Here is a 23,169-nt window from a genome sequence, read left to right as displayed (position 1 = left end):
TTCTAGAAGGGAAAAAATATATATATATATATATGTATATATATATATATATGTATGTATATATATAACTTGTAGAGATCCTAACCAAAAGGGAAAAAATAAAAAAGTGAAAGGAAAGAGACAGCGATGGCAGCAGTAAGCTAGACATAAAGCATAAGTTGATATATGCTTGTATATGTCATTTTTGTCTTGTTTCTTTTGATGTGCATCTGTCTTTGTGTTTGTGATTCTTAGAAGCAAATGTTGGAGTAGGACATAAATTCAGGATAAAGAATGCAAAAATGTTGCTTGTCATTCCTTATGTGCTTAAACTTGGTGATAAATCTCTTCAAAAACATATTTCTTGCTTCTATATTGAGTGTGATATCAAACATCAATAGAAGTCAACGTATTCAAATGGCAACGCTCTTGGAGTGGGTCATTTGGACCCAGATTATCTATTGCTGCAGTGTTGATCGTACGGATGGTTTCTTAAGTTGCTGGCCATGTCAGTAGGTTTCTGTACTGATCATGTATCTGCTCTCAATTTCTGTATCTAATTTTCAGTTTTACCCTTATTTGTTAGGTATATTCAGTAGAAGATAAGGAAGAATTGGATAGTGTTGTGGCATCTCCTTTGGTAAGAGTATATCATTATGGTTCAGTTGAAAATGGTGCTTCCAGTCCTTATCTGCCTTATTGCAGTAATCTTGATGAGATTAGACGCCAGGTATACCTTTCTTTTTCCTAACATTTATCTATGGTGCTTTCAAGTAGCCTTCTCATATTGCTATTCCTTTATGGCTAGAGCAGTGCATATCAACACTTAGTAGGAAGACGGATGACTACCAAAGTCTGCGCAGCACGAAGAAAATGCTGAACAGATTGCATGATAATTTACTTTTTTGCTTGGAAAGTCTTGGCCTTTGGGGAGCGCTACAAGTAAGAACTGAGTTCTTTTAACAATGTTTGTTACCTAGCTTTTTTTTAACCAATTTTTAGAACCATTAGTTGTCTTTTCTGTTTTATTCTTTTTAGTGATGAGCCAAGTTATAAGTTCCATCTTCTGCAAATCGTACAGTGTTTATACAATAATATCTTGAAGGTTATGCCCTATGATTTCTGCAGCTTTTGGAAAGATAATTGAACACTAATTGTAGTAATATTTCTAGCAGATTATTTATGTGATGGAGAATGATGGAGATTACATAGGATTATAATTACTAGGGCTTAATGATTTCTAAGGTTTTAATATTATTATGTTTATTTAATTTCTAGGCTTTAATATTATTGTGTTTATTAGGACTTTTTTTTTTTTTTACTTTCCTTGAGTTTTAAGGAAGTTTTATTATTTAGTTTCCTTATATAATTAGAGTATTTTACTTTTAGTTTCCTAATGTTATTAGGTGCTTTTATTATAAATAGGGATCTTTGTAACTCTTTTAGCAAAGTACATTAGTAATACAAGTATTTTTTCAAAAGTTATTTCTCTAGTTTTGTACAATGCAAACCAGACTTAGATGTAATGCCTAAGGATTTTAGGAGTGATTCCTAAAATTGTTCTAGTGTGATAATAGATATTATCTTCTAATTTTCAATTTTCAATTTTCTTTTCTTTCTCACCTGTCCTACATTAGTTTTGTACCAGAGTCTGGTTCCAACCCTCTCTGTGAACAGAGTTGCCCTAGGAACAGTAACCATGTGAAAAGTACCTACATGAACAGTAACCCCTATGCCTAGGTGAACGGTAACCCTGCGTGAAGTATCCATTGATCAAATTGTTTCTTTTGCTTAAAAAAAAGTCATGACTATGCGATCTGGAAAGAGTTTTAGGGGCAGAATAACTGGCAGTCAATTGGAAGAACTATTTATTCATATGGTAGAACAAGTATAATAGAACTATTTATTCGTATGGTAGAACAATTATAGTAGAACAAGTGGAGTCACTTAATGCTCAGGTTAGCAATATTGAGGCAAAAATATCACGGTCTAGTCGAGCTTCAACTAAAAATAAATAAGATGAAGCTTCTCAAGTCAACTATGATTAAAATAAAGAAATGCAACAAGCAAATACAACTGCTCCAACACCCACTCCTCAATCTAGTTTATGAAGATCTGAAAAATTGTCTAAACAGATTTCTGAGCACATACACACACAGCCTTTTGGTTATAAATCTGAATCCTTACCTGAACCTTTGCCTACACCTACACCACCTACACCACCTGCTACCTTACCTGAATCCCTACCTGAATCCTTACCTACACAACCTGTCACCTTACATGAACTCTTACCTACTAAACCTGTCACCTTAGACAACTACCTAAACAGCCCAAATATGTCAAGTTGGACTTGGATCAATTGAATGAAAGGTTTTTGTTGACCTTGGATGTCCCTAACTTTGCTAGTCATGTAGTCCTCTTCATCAAGTTTGAGCTTATGCCGCTGATGCTATCATTCTTGAAGTTCTGCTTACTGCTTTATGATTTTAGCTTTAAACTCGTTGGAGTCTCGTTCTTTAAGAGGGGGAGAATGATGGAGATTACATAGGATTATAATTACTAGGGCTTAATGATTTTTAGGTTTTAATATTATTATGTTTATTTGATCTCTAGGGTTTTAATATTATTATGTTTATTAGGATTTTTTTAATTTTCTTAAGTTTAAGGAAGTTTTATTATTTAGGTTCCTTATTTAATTAGAGTATCTTACTTTTAGTTTCCTAATGTTGTTAGGTGGTTTTGATATTTGTAAGTCTTTCAGAGAAGTTGATTAATAATACAAGTATTTTTCCGAGAGTTGTGTGATGCCTAAGGATTTTAGAAGTGACTCCTAAAATTGTTCTAATCTGATACTAGAGCCTATCTTTTAATTTTCAATTTTTTTTCTTCCCCACCTGTCCTACATCAGTATGCTTGTTTGCAAGTAAAGAAATATGTTGGTGGTTGAAGTGTTTTTTGTGTTGCATGTTAAGGAGTTTGTAGATATAGAAAGCACAGATCCATGTTACATATGGAGGGAGGTAGGGAATTTCATTTCTGGATTATGAAACCTTCCAATTTTTGTATAATAAGTTCTAGTTTCTTTGTATATAACATGTGAAGTTACAATCATTACCAACCAAAAATTTGAGCTATTAGGAAATGGACCTGACTGTGCATGTAAAGGCAACATGACACACAGTTAACACTCCTCTTTGTTGTAGGTCTATCTGATAAATTGGAAACGTATTGGGCCATAAATGTCAAGTAAGAGTGCATAAATATCGTAGTCAACATTCAACACCTGGAACATTTTTATCTGAGAAAGTTGAAGCATATTTTCATTACTAGATGTGTTGTATATTTTGATCATGGTAAAAATTTTTGAGAATCCATTGGTGCAATGGAATTACACAATAATAATGATAATGTGGGTAATCTTTACTAGGTTCTGTCTTCTTAATTCTTAAAATCCTTGATGAATTGTACCTCTGTCTTTTGGTCATTGTGAAGGAAAATTGCAATCGGTTAGCTCTTATTTCTCTTGATATGCCATAAGAGAAGATCTTGGTCAGCTGTTCTCATATTTCCAATGTTTATGGGATTAATATTAATTGTTGGCTCCTCAACTGATATGTATTCTTAAAAGGTTCTGCAGAAATCACCTAATCATATATATATGGCTTCTATGAAAACTGCTTAGAAGGTGTTGTACAGGAAGAAAGCACACATGTTTTCTTTATCTCTCTTTCTTATCAATCTTTTAATAACTTTATTTCCAGTTGATTTTACTTCGTATTTTCTTTGATTAGTTTCTTGCTTCTTGAAATTTCCCTTTTCTGTTCTTTTCCGATTTTGTTAGGCTAGTCGCATTCTTTTGAGTGGTGATTACTATGAACGGAATGAACTTGTAGAGGGAGAGGGGAGCTACAGTGATGATTCTTTATGTGATAGATATCTAGCACAAGCTGCTGACATGTTTTCTTCTGCCTGTAAGGGAGGTATTATGATATATTCCTCTTTATTTTCTTCTGGCCATTATCTCTTTTCATATGATCAATATGAACTGCAAGCACAAATACACTCTTTCTTATGTGCATTTCAACACTTTAACTATATATTTGTATATTTGACTTACGAACACAGAAAGTTCCATCAAAATTTTGAAACACAGAACATGTGGAAAAATCAGGCATCATGTGTTATACAATTAATGAAGAGGAAATGTTTGATTCTTGTAGATGGCATTGAGTTTGATCTATCTCATTTAGAGATTTTCAAAGAGCCATTTTTCTCAAGAAAGCTCGTGCGCCTTATTGGAATTCTTTCAACCTTCAGGTAGCTATTTTAGTTTTTGTTGATGCACTTGCTGATCGATATGTGCTTTGATAATCACACAAAAGCTAACGGAATGCTAGAAAGTTTCTTAAGGATTGTTGTAATGTTATCACTTTATTATTTTGGGTTTCCACCAGTTTTTATTTTATTTTGTCAGTTCTTGTAGAAATATTGAGTACAATAAATTAAAATCATGCTTTGCAATTGGATATACTGGTAACCTAATACAATTAGTAGTGTAGTCAACTTAAATATGTTTTCCACTGTCATATTATTCCTGAACATAACAAGTGATGAATGTTCAATAAAAACTGCTGAAAGTGATAATTTGTTTCACTTTTGGCCCACGAACTTGGATTTCATATGCTGGTGTTCTGTGAAAAGTAAAAGAATTATGGAGGTTTTTTTGCGGTAGTGTGTTTGCTAATGTTTCATTGCTATCAGGGTTTTAAGTTTAGAGACAAAAATGAAAGAAAAGAGAAACAAACATTCAGGAACAGTTTTGCTGTCCTGGAACTATAAATGGAGTTATATTCTGCTTAATTATATAAATAACCCTGGCACACTGTGGTGCACGACATGGTTATCATGGCTTGTTGCAAACTATTTAATAATTCTACTTTTCTAAAATTTGGTGGTTTAAATCAGTCTTTATTATTCAACATCAAAGCCTTTCTTAAGCTCTCATTATGTCTTAAACTAATTCTACTAGTCCACACTTGTTGGAGTATGGAGTCAGCAATATAAGAATGCACCCACCTTGAAGCAAAAAGGATGTTCAATGATTGTGCATTAGAGATTAGAAATGTCACATTTACTCAAAGATTAAACGATTAGATTGGGTTATTAAGTGGCGAATGTTGGATTGGTATATATTAAACTTCAGAAAATGAAAGTCAGATGATTCAAACGTTATCTTCTGCTTAGTCTGTTCTTTGAGTCACCTACACTGGGGGGTAGTAGGGGCATAAATTCTACAATCATATAACTGGAATCTATCGGAATGAGATTGTTAATTTGAATACTGGGGAGACAATGTCATGCGATGGAATGCTATTTATAGAAATCTGGAGGGGGGGAAAAAAAAAGTAGGTGGTAGATGTTTGATTATTATCATGTAATTTGGTGCTCAACTTCTAAATCAATTATTTTGGAGCTCATGTTTTTTCTGTTGAAGAAGAAAAATATATTGAAAGATAGCTTAAGAAAAACGTTTAATAAGTATTTTGGAAGGTTGTTATATAAGAAGATAAAATGAAATTGTTGGCTTTTTATTTCATATTATCATCATCATCATCATCATCATCTTCTAATTAAAGATTTTCTCCTCTTTTCAGGTTACAACCAAATATGAAATGTATAATTTTTGTTAACAGGATTGTTACTGCGAGATCCCTCTCATACATACTACAAAACCTTAAGATTCTAGAATCTTGGAAGTGCAGTTTTCTTGTAGGTGTCCACTCTGGATTGAAGAATATGTCGAGGAAGACCATGAACATCATTCTTGAGAAGTTCCGTTCTGGAGAGGTAATGCTTTTATTTTTCAATTGTCAACAATGAATTTTGTGTATCACAGCATCTAAATCTAGTCTATAAAATTACAATCCATCTATTCCTTTGTCAGCTTTGTTTCTTATAACTTGAATATTACAAGACATGATACTTGATTTGTTGAGTATTAATCAATATCGAAAGCTTACACTAATAGGAGTAGATTCAACTAAGTATATCAAGTCAACATAATAGACATTCCCACTCATATGTATGCCCATTCAATAACTAGAATGAATTCTGGCCTTGAACGTGGAAAATAACAAATTAATAAAAATCTGGTTTGTGAAGATTAGAAATATGACCGAATAAATAGCCTGAGCTTATGATGCCAACCAGAATGTACTTAGTGGAACATGACTCAAATACAAGGCAGCATAGCACCTTCCTCATGCTTTTCTTGGTAATTTGTGTATTCGATAGCTGTGGCACTCACCTTCATAGTGGTTATAAACTTATGGATTATCACAGTAGATGTTTATCATATGACTCTCAGCAGCTGGATATAAATTATAGCGTCTTATTTTTATTGGCAGTTGAATCTATTGATTGCTACTAAGGTAGGTGAAGAAGGACTTGATATTCAGACATGCTGCCTGGTGATTCGGTATGATCTTCCAGAAACTGTTGCTAGCTTTATACAATCAAGAGGTCGTGCGCGAATGCGTGAGTCTGAATATGTACTTCTGGTGGACAGGTGCTTTTTATTGCATACCTTGAAAAATTCATTAGTTCAGGTTTTCTTTCCAAGTTGGAGTAAATATTCTTCTTCTTATTTCAGTGGCAATGAGAAAGAGGTAAATTTGATAGAAAATTTTAAAAAAGATGAAGACAGAATCAACTTGGAAATTACTTCCAGAACATCCAGTGAGACGTTTATTGGTTTGGAGGAAAGCACATATAAAGTTGATTCATCTGGTGCTTCGATCAGTTCTGGATACAGTATATCATTACTCCACCAGTATTGTTCAAAACTGCCTCATGATGAGTATGCTCTTGTTCTAAATGTGACCCTTTCTTTTTCATTTAGTTTCATGACTTGTAAATCAAAACTGTAATCACTTTAGGAGCTGTTGATAATTTAGTAACTATATGTTGGGATATGTCTATCTTACAGGTTTTTTGACCCCAGGCCAAAATTCTTTTATCTTGATGATATAGAGGGAACTGTTTGTCATGCAATTTTACCTTCCAATTCACCATTGCATCAAATTATCAGTTCACCACGATCTTCGATGGATGCTGCTAAGAAAGATGCTTGTCTCAAAGCAATTGAAGAGTTGCATAAACTGGGTGCCTTAAATGACTATCTCTTGCCAGGGAAAGAGAATGCAACTCTAGAGGAACCTGTACTTAACCCATCTGTTTCTGACAGCCGCAAAGGTTGAGCCATAGTAAATCTTCATTTGGTTTCTCTTCATGCTTGGCATTGTACAATTTATCATTTATTTAATTATTGGCAGATGAGGGTTCACGAGGAGAACTGCATGAGATGCTAGTTCCTGCTACACTAAAATATCCAAGGAATAGGGGGGATATTCCTGTTTATCTCAATTCTTACTATATAAAATTTAGTCCTGAACCTAATGATAGGACCTATAAAAGTTTTGGACTATTTGTCAAGGAACCTCTTCCTGCAGAAGCTGAGAAAATGGAACTTGATCTTCATCTGGCTCGTGGTAGATCTGTAATGACAAAGTTTGTTCCATCAGGGGTTGCAGAATTTGATAAAGATGAGGTAAAGAATTGTTTTCTGAATGGTATTCAGACTTTCATATTCTTTATTTACTATTGTTAGGGTGTTTGTGGTAGTTTGATTTGTATATAGTATCCATATCCTTTAAAATTAGCTTTTTGGTTTAGATGGTAACTTAACATGGTATTAAAGATCATGTTGGATGTTCTGGCCTTGCATTCAAATGTTGCTGCTGCATATCTAGTAATTTATGCTCTGCACGTGTAAGGGTTAGTATGTTTAGATCTACAAGAGTGTTACTACGTTTGTGTTAGCTTGATAGACAAAGTTGGATCTACTTCTACCAATTTTAAATTTTGGATTCCTGATAAATTAACAAGTACTTGTACATTTACAGATTATGCTCGCACAGAATTTTCAAGAAATGTTCCTGAAAGTCATCCTTGACCGGAATGAATTTGTTTCTGAATTTGTTGAATTGGGAAATAATGATTCTCGTAAAGCAAGCTCATTGACCTTCTACCTGTTGCTTCCTGTAACTTTTGATGACAATGAAAATACAATGAGTATAGATTGGAATGTTATCAGAAGATGTCTCTCATCTCCAGTTTTCAGGACTCCAGTAGATGCTTTGGATGAAAATATTCTTCCTTCAGATATTCAGTTAGAACTTGCCAATGGTTGCAAAAGTAGAAGGGATATCGAGAATAGTTTAGTTTATGCTCCTCATAAGAACCTCTTTTTCTTCATTACTAATGTTGTTTTTGACAAGAATGGGTATAGTCCATACAAAGATTCGGGCACTTTAAGCTATGCAGAGCACTTAAATAAAAAGTAGGTAACTCGACTTCTTTACTTTTATATACTTTAATGCAATTATATTACTGTATCTTGTTGGCACATCTTGTATATCGTCCTTTGAGTTTAAGCTTATTTACCATAAATTTGTTACAAAAATGTGAAGTGCTTAATGCTAAAATTTTCATAGAAGTATGATGATCATACACCAAGTTCACTAGTTTGAAAGATTAGATTTTTTAAAAACTTTTTATTGTAGGATTTTCATTTTTGACATTTGGTGCAGGTTTGGCATTCAGCTAGGAAACCCCAGACAACCGCTTCTACATGCTAAACCACTTTTCTGTTTGCACAACTTGCTCCACAATCGAAGGCAAGGGCATTCAGGTAAGCTTTTTTTATTGGGTCTTACTAAATGTTATTTGGACTTCATTATAGTTTTAATTGATATTGATCCATGCTATGTCAGACTGCATATATATGTTGTTGTTTTTAAGTGTTATGTGTTCTCATACATATATTTAGTTTGCTTGCAAAGAAACATGATCTTTGTGAAAACTTTAATATTCATCAGTCTTGCTGCTTATGTGTCTTACTAAAGATGTAAAACTGCCCAGTTTTTGTTAATTAGGCATTGACACCACACTAAATTACCATCAACCCTAAAAGGTGAAGTTGTTCGGAAGTAGGTAAAACTATGTATTTTAACACGATATAAAATTCATAAGATAATAAAGAAATGTGTCAAATTATGATTGCACCACTGTTTCAAATCTAAGTTAATTGGACCTTATTTTTCAGTGATTTATCTATTTTTTGAAAGCTTAAATGGCTGAGAGTGAAAAGTAGGGTGCTGAATCAGGGAGAAATAGGAAAGAGAAGCAATCAAGATACAGAGAAGAGTGGCTAGGAAGTTGATGCAAGAGCCAACAAAGAATAACAAACTGAAATAAAATACTAGAGAAAACTAAAGTGATATTAAACTTATAAAAATTCATTTAATGTCATTCAGAGTCCCTGCTTGGGGTTTTAAGAAAATCCAATTTATAATGAAACAACATAGCAACATAAGGTAGCTAAATATAATCAAACCTAATTAAACTAGGAAGCTATATAAAAACTAATAAATCATAAACCATAATAAATCAAAATTGTTTTATTATTTTATTTTATTCCTTTTTTTCCATCATTCTCCTGGGTTAAAGGACTTGATTCTGGTAATTTTAAGGGGCGGAAATTTCCATCATTGGTCAACAATTGCAACTTCGAAAACATCACTATTAGTTGCATTAGCTCATTCTTGAGGAGAAGGTAAGAACATGGACGAGAACAAATTTGAGTAAGAACAATAAAGTAGTTGGTCACCATCAAGCAGATCTTAAATGATGGCAGCAACTCTCTTTGGTGTGCAGTGGTGGATAACTGTAGTACTAGTATCGTTGAGCTTGTCCTGAGCCTAGGCTACTAGTGGTAGTAGTAGTGTGAGAGTGGTGGTGGGCCCTTATTGTGGTGCCATGTGGATAATTCGAAGAGGTGGGCTTGCCAGCGTGGTGGTTGCTGGGGGTGGGTGGTTCGTAAGCAATGAAAGGTCATCATGGGTGGCGGCACTAGGTGATTATGTGATTGGTTTGGGAAACAGCACAATTATATGGTGAAAATTTCAAACAAGAAACGTCAATGAGGTAGTATGTCAAAGTATTAGGACACCGGAAGAGTGGAGAAATGGAAAATGCTCTGATACCAATTGATGCAAGAATTGACAAATAACAAACTAAAGGAAAATACTTGAGGAAACCGAAGCGATAATCAACTTAAATTCATTCAATATTGTATATTTTGAGATTAGAGGGAAGAAATTCTCATAGCTTTGTGAAAAAGAATTACAGGCCTATTTAACATAGATGTGGCTGGTATTCCAGTCTACAAAACGAGGAAAGTAATCCTTGTAAATCAAGACAATCGAATTCTAAGGATTTGGTCAATGGGCTGATCCTATTTATTAGGAGACAAAATAAATAAATAAATATCCTAAAATAATATAAATCTTTCTAATTAATTAAATAAAAATAAATAAATATCCTAAAATAATATAAATCTTTCTAATTAATTAAATAAAAACTATATATAATCCCAGCTTGGAGCTAAATTCTTTGAAATTGGTTTTTGGAAGATCTTTGGTGAGGATATCAGTGGTTTGCAATCTTGTAGGAATGTAGGTCTGTTGAACTATTCCGTTGTTGACCTTCTTAAATATAAAATGTCTATCTCGATGTGTTTCATCTTGTCGTGATGAACTGGATTTTTGGCAATACTAGTAGCAGCTTGGCTGTCTGAAAGCATTCTTGTGGTGTTTTCTGTGATAGCTCCGAGTTCGCTAAGCAATCTTTGAAGCCACATTCTCTCACAGATGTCTAGAGCAAGTGCACGGTATTCTGACTCGGCACTGCTTTTAGAAACCACTGATTGTTTCTTGCTTCTCAATGTTATTAGATTTTCCCACGCATATGAACAGTAGTCAGTTGTAGATCTTTTGCCAGTCAACTCTCCAATCCAGTGTGCATCTGTGTAGATCTCTATCTCTGTTTTCACATGTTTTGAACAACAATCCATGCTCTGGTGTCATCTTCAAGTACCTCAAAATCCGATACATAGCTTGTAGATAATCTTCTGTTGGATTGTTCATGTGCTGACTTAACACACTAACTGAGAATGCAGTGTCTGGTCTGGTATGTGAGAGGTATATCAGTTTTCTCATGTCTTTGATATTTCCCTTTGTCCATTGGAGTACTCTCTTCACTTGTCTTCATCTTCTTATTGGGATCCATAAGGGTATCGGTCGGTTTATATCAAAGCATGCTCGTTTCATTCAGTAAATCTAAGATGTACTTCCTTTGAGCGATAACAATTAATTTCTTAGATCGAGCAATATCCATCCCTAGGAATTATTTGAGGGGGCCGAGATCCTGAATTTCAAACTCGATAGCAAGTAGCTTTTTCAACTTGATAATCTCGTCTTCATAGTCTCCAAGTAGAATAATGTCATCAACATACACAATTAGGATATCAATATTCTTCTCTGATGAGAATTTCACAACAGTGTATGATCAGTTTGACACTGTTTATATCTTTGTGAGACTATTATTTTGTCAAACTTGTCAAACTAAGTACGAGGTGACTGCTTTAAACCATACAGTGCTTTTTTGAGTTTACATACCATTCGACTGTCGGAGGAATTCTCTAATCTCGGAGTTACTTCCATGTATACTTCTTCTAGATCGCCATTTAGGAACGCATTCTTGATATCAAGTTGGTGTAGCGGCCAGTCTTGATTCACTGCAAGGGAGAATAGAACTTGGATTGTATTAAGTTCGGGAACTGATGCAAATGTCTCTTGATAATAAGTACCATAAGGTTGCTTGAAGCCCTTAGCTATCAAACGGGCTTTATACCTTTCAATGCTCCCATCTGTCTTGTAGTTAACTATATTTATCCACTTGCACCCCACTGGTTTCTTCCCATGAGGAAGGTCTGAAAGTATCCAAATACCATTGCTTTATAGTATCCTGAGTTTTTCTTGCACTGTTTGTTTCCATGCTGGAATTCTTAGAGCTTCTGGAATAGAGTTTGGAACCTGCATATTATCAAGAGTAAAAACAAATGCACTATAGAGAGGTAGTAGCTTTTCATAAGCAACATAGTTTCCAATGGGGTGTTTCGTGCATGATCGAACACCTTTACTCAGAGGGATAGGCAAGTTAGAATTATTATCGATAGGACTAGTGACCTCATGATTTGATGGATCCATACTTGTACAAATTTTTGAAGCAAGAAGAATCGATACTAGTTCTTGACCTTGCCTGATTTGTGTCGTGTGCTCCATATGCTCAATAGGTTTTCTCTTCTTTCTAACATAGACTTGAAGTTCCAGTTCATTATTGGTCTCCGGTAGTTGTGAAATAGGTTCGGGCTGATCTGGTTGGCAGGTTTGACAAATTTAGGTAGGGCTATATAGATTCGTGAAAGACTCGAATTGTTTTGATGAGGATGAAAATGGGGTTATTGATGATTTTTGAGGATGACGAGAGTGAGAAAATTAAGTGTGTCTTGTAGAATGTCCCAAAACTGATATTCTCTCAAATGCTCTCCCTGAATTTCAGGTTTGGGAAAGTAGAACTGGTGCTTGGAGAATGTGACATCCATGGAGATATATATTTTTCTACTAAGAGGTGAATAGCACTTATATCCTTTTTGATTGGATGAGTAACCTAAAAAGCTATACTTGAGGGATTTTGGGTCAAGTTTGGTTCGATTATGATGATGAATGTGGACAAAAGCTGAACACCCAAAGATTTTAAGTGGAAGATCTGAAGTGAATGATTTGAAGTGAGGAAAGGATTGTATAAGAATTTGATGGGGATTTTAAAATTTTAGAATTCGGCTTGGCATTTTGTTAATGAGATAGGTGGCTGTTAAGATAGTTTCTCCTCAAAAGTATTTAGGAATATTTTTGGAGAACATGATTGGTCGAGCCACTTTAAGTAGGTTTCTATTTTTCCTCTCTGCTATTCTATTTTGTTGAGGGGTATCTACACATGAGCTCAAGTATATAATGCCTTGTTACAAGAGATAAGGACCAAGATAGAATTGAAGTATTCCCTGGCATTGTCGGTTTTTAGGACCTGAATTTTGCTTTGAATTGGGTGTTAATCATCGAGCGAAAAGATTTGAAGATGGCCTTTGTTTCTGATTTGTCTTTAATGAGAAATGTCCATGTGATTTTAATGTGGTCATCAATGAAAGTCACAAACCAACGAGTTTCATTTATGTTTTAACTCTTGAGGTTCTCCAAATGTCACTATGGAGCATAGAAAATGGATATGAGGGTATATATTGGATGGTTGAATTGACATTGTCTCATGTACTTAGCAAGTTGGCAGATTTCACAATGATAAAAATGGAACTTTTATTATGAAATAATTGAAGGAACATCTTTTCAAGATACTCAAAATTTGGATGATCGAGACTAAAATGCCACAACATAACTTTATTTTCATCTGAAATTGACACAGAATTGAAAACAGAGTGAAAGACACAACTGGTAGAAGAAATTTTTTGATGAAATGAAGTATTTCTTTGAGCAAATAGTCCACCACATAGGCCAGCACTGTCAATCACCTTCCCCGAATCCACTGTTGAAATTCACTCAAATTTGGACAGAATTTAGTCATACAATTTAAATCACAAGTAAGTTTACTTATGGAAATCAAATTACAATCCAAGTTTGGCACATAAAGAACAGAAGAGAGAAGCAAATCTTCTGTTAATTGTATTCCTCTTGTTCCAACCACTTTTGAAAGTGAACCATCTGTTATTCTTACTGTGCAAACACCATGAGTCGGTTTATAGTGTTGAAAAATACTAATATCTCCTGTCATATGATTGGAGGCTCCCGAATCAACTATCTAAGACTTTGACATTGTGACTTTTGTAGTGAAGGCAGAGGAGAGAGTACTTTGGTGTGCTAACATACTAGTATGTTGTTGTGAAGTCGTTGGAGTCGATTGAGAGGAATTAGAAATCTGAGCAAATATCTTCTGCAATGCATCTAGTTGTTCCTTGGTAAAAGGGCTAGTTTCGGCATTGTTGGTATCATCCGATGTTGTAGCAGCATGAAAGCGGCTCTCACGATCATTCTGTACATGATTAGGCTTCCAATCTGTTGGTCTTCCATGCATTTTCTAGCACCTTTCCTTAGTGTGCCCGGGTCTCCTGCAATGTTTGCGCCACGACCTCTTCTTTTTCAATTTCTTATCTTGAGAAGAAGTATGCGTGTATAGGGCTGAGCTTTCCACGTTTGGAGCAGTGCTGGAGTCACCTCTCATCATTAGTTTCCTACGGCTCTCCTCCCCTCAAACTTTTGAAAACGCTTCTCAAAGCATAGGCAAGGGTTTAATTCCCATGATTCTCCCCCTTCCCTCATCTAGGTCTTTGTTGAGATCGAGAACAAACTTGAATGTTCTTTTTTGTTCAATAATGTTCCTACACAAAGCAGCATCATCAGGGCATTTCTAGGAATATATCAAGATGCTGCCAGTATCGTGCAAGGATATTAAAATATTGGGTGACATTTAAATCCCCTTGTCGTAGTTCATAAAGTCTGGTTTCAATCTCGAACAACTCTGAGGTATTTTTTGAACTGAAGTAGGTTTCATGTTCTACTTCCCAAATCTCTTTGGCTGTCTTGTAAAACAGAAAATTTTCTCCTGCTTCGGTGGTCATAGAATTGATTAACCACGACATAACCATGTGGTTTTCCGTGTTCCGGGTCCGATACTTAGGATTTGATTTTTCTGGAGACCTCGCCTGTGAGATATTCGTCCTTCCCTTTGCTGCAGCCATACATGAGAATAGATTATGACCATTGAAGAAAATTATGGCCGTTAAGTCTGTGATTGGTGATAATAAAGGATGAATTTTCTTGGATGTTGGCTGATGGAATTTGCTCGGGTTTAGTCATCGTGGTAAGAAACTGGTAACGAAGAAATTAGGGTTCCGAATCAAGCTTTGAATCCATGTAGATTTTGAGATGAGAGGGAAGAAATTCTCATAGCTTTCTGAAAAAGAATTACAGATCTATTTAACATAGATGTGATTGGAATTCCAGTCCATAAAACTAGGAAAGTAATCTCTGTAAATTAGGGAGATCGAATTCTAAGGAATCAGTCAATGAACTGATCCTATTTATAAGGAAACAAACTAAATAAGTAAATATTCTAAAATAATAAGAATCTTCCTAATTAATTAAATAAGAACGGGCTCCGTTCAAAGTTCCGCTCTTAGGGTATATTTGATATGTGGAATAGATGTAGGAATATTATAGCTGTTTCATAGGATTAGCCATTTCTATTTCATAGGATTAGCCAATTCTATGTTTAGTGTGTTTTCAATTTTAGGAATATCTATTCCGTAGGAATACTTATTCCTTCATTTTAAGGAATAACCTAAGAATTGGTATTATTTTATTCCAATTTGGATATATATATTCTAACCATATTTTTAAAGGTTTAAATTTAGATGGATTATCATACAACAAAAACACATAAAATTACTAGATAACTTTTTTTGGTTATGGTAACTAGAGAATTTAACTTATAACTAGAGAATCAACTTATATCGATAGGAATAACTATTCTTTTTTCCTTTTTTTTTGGTTCCTATGAATAGGTATTCCTATTGCAGCAAGTATTCCAAATATGCCCTTAGGCTTTTAAAGAAACCCTATTATAATAAAACAATCTAGCAACATAAAGAAACTGTATAATAACACCTAATTAAACAAGGAAACTAAATAAAAACCCTAATACAATAAATTATTAATAAAACCATAATAAATCATAATTAATTTAAATTTTATTCTTCTTCTCCATCAGATGTAAGAAAGTAACCATTTAAGGTATCTGAAGCAATTGAGGAAGCTTAGGGACTGATATATAAGGCATGGTAAAGAAGTATCCAAAAACGTGAAGGGAATTGGTAGGTTTTGACAAATGATGCTTATGTACTAAGCTTGCAAAGAGTCGGGAATCATTATGTAGACGAAATCGACTTTTTGTGATAAAAGACCATTCAGATAGAAATAGAGAGTGAGAAATACTCTGAACATAACAAAAAAGAAAAGATATAATCTGAAACTAACACTCACCAATTTTCTATAAGCAGGAAAGGAAAAATGAAGAAGGTATTGGATTTTCTTTTTTCGTTTTTTGACACATCATCTTATGTGCAGTGGTGATGTCTAGAGGGACAATTAACTAATAATTAATATTTACAGAAAAGAAGTGGTAAAACTTTTAAAAAGGAAGAAGGGGATGCATAAACGAACACAGTTACCAATCAAGATGGTAATATATAAGGTCAGTCAGTCAGTCAGTCTTAATGTTGTTGTCTCAGTTTCAAGTTAAATCATTGCTGAGGTCTAACCAGCTCTTTAGTTGTCAATTGAAGTTATGAAGTGTTAAAACACAAATTTAGCGCATCTGAAATTGCTGAGGCCAAAGAGTATGATTCTCCTACTCTTGAATAAGGCATAGTTTCTCACTTTTGTAGCTGAAGCTAAGAAGCAACAAAGAAACATTCTTAGGGCTTTAGATAATTTTATATAAGAAGTAGACAGATGTTTCCTTTGGATATTAGATTGCTATTGAGTACCGCAGGATAATTAACCATGTGTTTCAAACCCCAGTCAAAGTTTATGGGGTAATGAAACTACATTTTGTTAGATTCTGGACTCATAATACTATCTGCATCTCTCTCCTTTCTACTACTATGGAAGATTATTCTAATGTTACATGATAAACAGGACCAAGTAAACTAGATGAGTACTTTATATGTTTGCCTCCTGAGATTTGTCACTTGAAGATACTAGGCTTTTCAAAAGATATTGGGAGTTCAATATCTCTGTTACCATCAATTATGCATCGTGTGGAAAACTTGCTCGTGGCCATTGAACTTAAGAACGTATTTTCTGCATCGTTCCCAGAGGGATCTGAAGTTACTGCTGAAAGAGTAAGGCCTTACCTTATGTTATTCTATTGGGTACTGGCTTTGATAAGTGGTGTACTTCTAATTATATACTAATAATGCAAATGACTTCTGTAGTTGTCTACCTAGAGATTGTAGACAATATTGACATGAACTTTGTTCCTACTGAATGATATGATTTTTTGTTAGGTTCTAGAGGCACTCACCACTGAGAAATGCCAGGAGCGTTTTTCTCTTGAAAGGCTTGAAGTACTCGGTGATGCTTTCCTCAAATTTGCTGTTGCAAGACACCTTTTTCTTTTGCATGATACTCTTGATGAAGGTGAACTAACAAGGAGGCGTTCTGATATAGTAAACAATACCAATTTATTCAAGCTAGCAATAAGGAGCAACTTACAGGTCTGACTAACTTCCAGGACATGATCTATATTACTTAAAGTTTGTATGCATGTATGTTTACTTAGTAAACATTTCTTGTTTTTTCTTACCAATACTCCGGATCTTGGAATGCTTCTTTGTCAGGTCTGACATGATATGCTAAAATGTAAATTCAACTAGTGAAGTTAATTCTGAAGCTAAATATCAAAGGTGAAAGCCTAATATTCAACCTGTATGGATAAAAGATGTAAACATGCTACCTTCAAAAAACAAAAGGACTAATATGCTGTAGTAACCAATAACTTCCACATGAAAATGATAGTTGCCTCTATAAACAAAGTATACATTTCATGCAATCTCATTTATGCTGAAATAATTGTCTTGTCTCTCTCTCTCTCTGGTCTGGTCAACTTCCAAGTTTGGAAATCTTTTTTTCTAATACGTTTCTGGTTACACATGCTTCATGTTTTGTGCTGTTACATGGAAAAGATTCAACAAAAAGAGAAAATCTTAAAGTTTGTAATATATATCTGCATATGTAATAAGTTAATATTATATAGAGTGAAATTTTGTATTCTTATTTCAGGTATACATACGTGATCAGTCATTCGAGCCCAGTCAATTCTTTGCTTTGGGTCGCACATGCCCATTAATTTGCAATAAAGAAACAGAAGGAACCATTCATTCACAATGTTTGAATGATGACGCAAATCATGAAGATGCTTGTGAAGTCAGGTGTAGCAAAGGTCACCATTGGTTACATAAGAAAACAATTGCTGATGTTGTTGAAGCTCTTGTTGGAGCATTCATTGTTGACAGTGGCTTTAAAGCTGCTATTGCATTTCTTTGTTGGATTGGCATACAAGTGGAATTTGAAGCTTCACAGCTTACTAATGTTTGCATGGCAAGCACTAAATACATCCCTCTTGCTGCTTGTATTGACGTTGCTGCCCTTGAAAAGTCACTCGATTATCAGTTTCTTTATAAGGGTCTGCTTCTACAGGCATTTGTACATCCTTCTTACAACAAGCATGGAGGAGGCTGCTATCAGGTGTGCACTCTGCATTTAGTAGCATTTCATGTGTTTGACAAATTGTTCCTCCCCGCTTAATGACTTTGCAGATTAACCACAACTTGCTACATTTTACACTCAGACAAACTCTTTTTTCCTAATATTCTTTTACTAGAGGTTGGAGTTTCTGGGAGATGCTGTCTTGGATTACTTAATCACCTCCTACCTGTATTCGGTTTATCCAAATTTGAAGCCTGGTCAGTTGACAGATTTGAGATCACTTTCTGTGAATAATAAAGCCTTTGCAAATGTTGCAGTGAATCGTTCCTTTCAAAAATATATTATTTGTGATTCAAATAGCTTATCTGAGGCCATAAAAGTTTATGTTGACTTCATTGAAACACCTGCATCAGAAAGGGATTTGCTTGATGAGCCAAAATGTCCTAAGGTAGACAGTTGGACTTCTTTTTTTTTTTTTGGGTTATAACATGGCCTGCTATATTTTTGCCTCTCTCTTTTTTTTATTTTATTTTAATTTTTTATAAACGTATTCTTGTTGTTGTTTTTGAAAATGTTCATTATTAGTTCAATGAAATTTTATGTAAGAGTTAGGATTTCAAACGACAGTCTACTACTCATTAAGATTGATACCAGCTACTTTTTGTGAGGAGACTCTTAGATGAAAATATGAACATCCCCAACTGGACCAAGATACCTTGTGCATTGATCCACTCAAGGATGATATTTGCACTTTAAATGAAAACTTGTCCCTAATAGGATTTTGATCCTTGTAAAACTACTTACGTGCCAGTTTATAAATAAGTTACAGTTTTTTTTCTCATTAGGGAATCATTGACTTATGAGCTTTGAGAACTCATTAGTTTTTCTGTTGTTGTAATTGTTATCCTAGTCTTAGTACATATCAAATTATTTCTTATCTTGTTCGCGTGTGAATTCCACTCATCTTATTGAGACTACTTTGATATCTCTATCATGGGTAAGTAAGGAAAGTTTAGTTTATCGCTCTTTAATATATTGTATAATGGGGGATGTTTGTTTTCATTATAGATTTTTTTCTTTGCTATGTTTATGATCTTTCAAGGATTTCTTATCTTCTACCACCCCCACCTATCAATGAAAAATTGTTTCTTAAAACAAATGGTTTTGTTTTTCATTTAGGAAGGAAGAAGCTGACCTCTTTATAACTTTAAAAAATTATATTTGATGAATAATTTATCATTCTTCATTTAAATGAAGTATGGTTCTGAAGTTATACTCCTTGCTTCAGGCTTTGGGTGACTTGGTAGAGTCATGTATGGGTGCCATTCTGCTTGATACGGGGTTCAATTTGAAATGTGTTTGGAAGATAATGCTATCCTTTTTGGATCCAATTATGAGCTTTTCGAGCTTGCAGCTTTGTCCAATTAGGGAACTACAAGAACTTTGTCAATCTTATTCTTGGGATCTTCAATTTTTCCCATCAAAGAAGGGTAGAAACTATTCAGTAGAAGTAAAAGTGAACAGCAGTAATTTTAGTGCGAGTGCTTCTGCAACCAATTTGAATAAAAAGGATGCTACTAGAAATGCTGCCCAACAAATTTTTCCAAAGTTGAAGGTAAAATTACATATTTTTAACTTATTTTATTTATCATCATTATTAATATTATAAATATTATTATTTTCGCTATATGTTCTCTCAATCCTATGGAAGTGTAGTCATTGCATTGCTTGCTTGAATTTGGTTTGATTTGGTGTACTGTTAATTAGTTTTTTCTGGTCAAAAGTTGATTTATCAGGTTAAACACTGATCTTCTTCTTCCTTTTTCTCAATGTTGAAGGTTTGGAACTATTGAAAAGAAGTAATGCTGTATTTACAAATTTTTTTTTTTTTAACATGATATCAATGTAGGAAATACTTTGATAAATCCATGAGGCCTCTAAATTTACTTAAAAGTTCCAATTGTAGGCCCCAGATTGTGGCCAATGCATGGGGATGGTGGTACAGTATTTTAGGGTGTAAACAAGTCAATGTTACACTGATATCTAATGTTAAATACAAGATGTACAGGATGCATAATTGGATCCATTTTAACAACTTAAGCTTTAGGGATTGATAATAATTCATCATGGTATTAGAGGTTAATTATCTTGCACCACTATGTTTGTGCTAATTTAATTTGCTGGTTATGTAAGGCCCAATTTATGTGTTATGTTGGCTTGAAACTACATAGTTGATCCGAGTTGCTTATACTTTTGTGGCTGATGGTAATTTTCTAACATCTATTAATAAGTTTTTGTTTTTTATTTATACTGGGATACCATATATTTTGAATAATCTTGACAACATTATTTGATATTGACCTGTTATAATTGGGATGGTAATTAGTTTGTCACTAGTTGTTTCATGCTCTCATTTCTAAGCCTTCTCCAAGAGGTAAAGAATATTTAAGCATGGGCGTTGGATACCAGACCTCTTTATTATGCACCCATTCAAATGGAATCACTGACAACAAGATCAAGAGTTCTAAGTATTTAGATTTGTTGTTGCTAGCATATATGCCCATCATCTCCATCATTGGACTATTTTGACAGTTGAAATAAAAATCTATATTAAAGTCTATGTCTTGTTAAATTTTTTCCTCTCTGATCAAGCCCAAAGTTAATGTGACTTTAACAGGATATAAGTTAATCAATTTTGCAAGAACTACCTGTATGTTCAATATTGATGCATACAAACACAAAACAAAGATGGTCCTTTTAGATTTTGCTACCATTAAATTGCTTTGCTAATGTAATTTGGTGAACGAACCTGATCTCGTTGAAGTCCTTGCACTTTTCGTGCACACTGCCACTGTGAATTTTTTTGCAAGGTGAAATTCTCCTACACCCATGACTTGAGACAAGTCATGTAGGTATTGTGCCCTTGGGATGTGGAGACATTTTGTTTCTCTGGCTGCTTTAAATAGGTCCTGCATAACAATGGGCCCAAGAATTCGGTGAATAGACCTGCTTTAATATGACTTTAGTGTAGGATGGGAACCCTAGCCATTAGCTTCAATTGTTAGGTGGATGAGTCCAGTGCCACTTAGCCCGTAATTTTCTCCCAAACATTTATTTCTTATGGTCATCAGACTCCAACAATGTGGGATTTTTGGTTAGTCTTTTCTATTTGACATGTACTATGTCTTCTGTGATTAAGCTTTTGGGGGGTTGTTTGCTGGATGTTCAGGCTGAAGGCTGTACATTCAGGATTAAATCTTTGGAGAAAGTCTTAGAGTCAAGCTGCAAGTTGGAGGCCAAGCTGATTGGATATGATGAAATGCCAATAGATTTAGTTCCTTCCAATGCCACTGGATCTGAAATTCCAAATGTAAAAGAATCTTTTGGCTGCAGTTTTGATCCCAAAGTCCATCCTGCCAGTCATGTAGTCAGTTCCTTATCCTCAAAATCTATAAGAAGACTCTGCCCTTCCACATTAGGCTCAGAAAGAACGCATCGTGACGAGACCATTCAAAATCATGCCTCTGACACTGACTCGGTGACTTCAGGTATTATTATTGATGTACCATTTGCAGAATACAAGTATGGAGCACTTAACCACATTTGTCTATGAAAAAATTCCAGGTGGGTCGCGCAAAGATGCAGCAACAGCAAAATCACGTTTATATGAGGTTTGCACTGCGAACTGTTGGAAACCCCCTTCTTTTGAATGCTGCAAAGAGGAGGGACCAAGCCATTTGAAGTTGTAAGTTCACGATGCATGATGGCACCTACCACCCCGCACCCCAAAAAACAAAGAAGAGAAAAAAGATTGTGGTAAAATATGACTGCTCAGTCATGTTGGTTGTCAGTTCTTTAATGGTTCAAGCAAATCTTTTTGCAGGTTCACTTTCAAGGTTGTAGTGGAGATTGAAGAACATCCTGACATGGTTTTGGAGTGCTTTGGTTCGCCACATGTGAAGAAGAAGGCAGCAGCAGAGCATGCTGCAGAAGGGGCACTTTGGTTCTTGACAAAAGAAGGATATACCTGCATGTCCGGCTAAAAGAGGCAGGCCACTAGGCCTTTCTCTAGGGACCACTGAGAATGTAATTATAAATGTTGTGTCCTTTTTCTTTTCTTTTTTTTTATATATGTATATTGTCAAATAAATTGTTAATGTATATGGATTCTTTTCATTAACAGAATCGAAACATTGTGGTACATGCTGTGAGCTAAGCATGAGCTAAAGATGCATAACCAGTTTGGTTGGACTTGGATATGATGCTTTTTGGCTCATGACCATCCTTGAAAATTTTAGTTGAATAAAGTTGAGTAATTTTCTAGTGTAATATTATATATATATATATATATATAGTTCGTTTTTTATCAAGACATCTGATAAAATTTGATAAAAATTCACATCACGCAACATGTGGGAATAAAAAGTCAAGCAACATGTTGCATGATGGGGTAAGCATCAAAATCTGTTAGAGCATCTTGATGAAAGATTCATTATATATATAATTATTATAAAACGAGTGCATGCTCATGTTATAAAATGCGTGCATGTCAGATTACATGTAATCAGTTACTTGGTTTCATAAAAAATATAGCAAATTATATGAAATTTTGGTGCGCATGCATTTTATTACAAATATATATACATATATATATGTATGATTTTTCTTTCATCAGGGATTAAAATCTAGGATTTGTCTAGGGCAACTCGTATCCTTTCTAGATAAATTTTGGATAGTAAATTTCTAGTGAGAGAATTATGGAATGTAGTTCTATTCTTTTAAGCTATAAAGCTCATGATATGCTGCCTGACATGTGGGAATGTAAAATCCGTTATCAAAGTCACCCAATATGTTTCGGGATGTTGTATCCGGCAGCATACCATAGGCTCTGTTA

At 34.5% G+C, this 23,169-nt stretch overlaps 1 protein-coding gene across 2 annotated transcripts in view; it reads left to right on the top strand.

Moving 5' to 3' along the window:
* LOC107427189 (dicer-like protein 4) overlaps positions 1-22,604 on the top strand; it is a 28,518-nt gene extending 5,914 nt beyond the window's left edge. Inside the window, exons 7-26 of one of the 2 annotated variants that reach the window (XM_025072849.3) lie at positions 566-709; positions 793-921; positions 3,821-3,959; positions 4,200-4,296; positions 5,634-5,826; positions 6,387-6,547; positions 6,632-6,838; positions 6,968-7,233; positions 7,314-7,588; positions 7,944-8,380; positions 8,631-8,731; positions 16,704-16,909; positions 17,075-17,284; positions 17,850-18,314; positions 18,451-18,723; positions 19,564-19,890; positions 21,505-21,823; positions 21,900-22,020; positions 22,159-22,361; positions 22,459-22,604. In XM_025072849.3, the coding sequence (XP_024928617.3) occupies positions 566-709; positions 793-921; positions 3,821-3,959; positions 4,200-4,296; positions 5,634-5,826; positions 6,387-6,547; positions 6,632-6,838; positions 6,968-7,233; positions 7,314-7,588; positions 7,944-8,380; positions 8,631-8,731; positions 16,704-16,909; positions 17,075-17,284; positions 17,850-18,314; positions 18,451-18,723; positions 19,564-19,890; positions 21,505-21,823; positions 21,900-22,020; positions 22,159-22,318 (4,230 nt within the window). In that variant the 3' untranslated portion in view covers positions 22,319-22,361; positions 22,459-22,604. Of the gene's footprint in view, positions 1-565; positions 710-792; positions 922-3,820; positions 3,960-4,199; positions 4,297-5,633; positions 5,827-6,386; positions 6,548-6,631; positions 6,839-6,967; positions 7,234-7,313; positions 7,589-7,943; positions 8,381-8,630; positions 8,732-16,703; positions 16,910-17,074; positions 17,285-17,849; positions 18,315-18,450; positions 18,724-19,563; positions 19,891-21,504; positions 21,824-21,899; positions 22,021-22,158 lie in introns of both variants that reach the window. The other variant, XM_060817304.1, reaches the window with a different exon arrangement.
* Positions 22,605-23,169: the final 565 nt, after the last annotated feature.

This window comes from Ziziphus jujuba, chromosome 1 (assembly GCF_031755915.1).
Source record: "Ziziphus jujuba cultivar Dongzao chromosome 1, ASM3175591v1".
NCBI classification, from domain to species: domain Eukaryota; kingdom Viridiplantae; phylum Streptophyta; class Magnoliopsida; order Rosales; family Rhamnaceae; genus Ziziphus; species Ziziphus jujuba.
The sequence above is the reverse complement of the archived record's forward strand: the minus strand, read 5'-3'. Positions and strand labels throughout refer to the sequence as shown.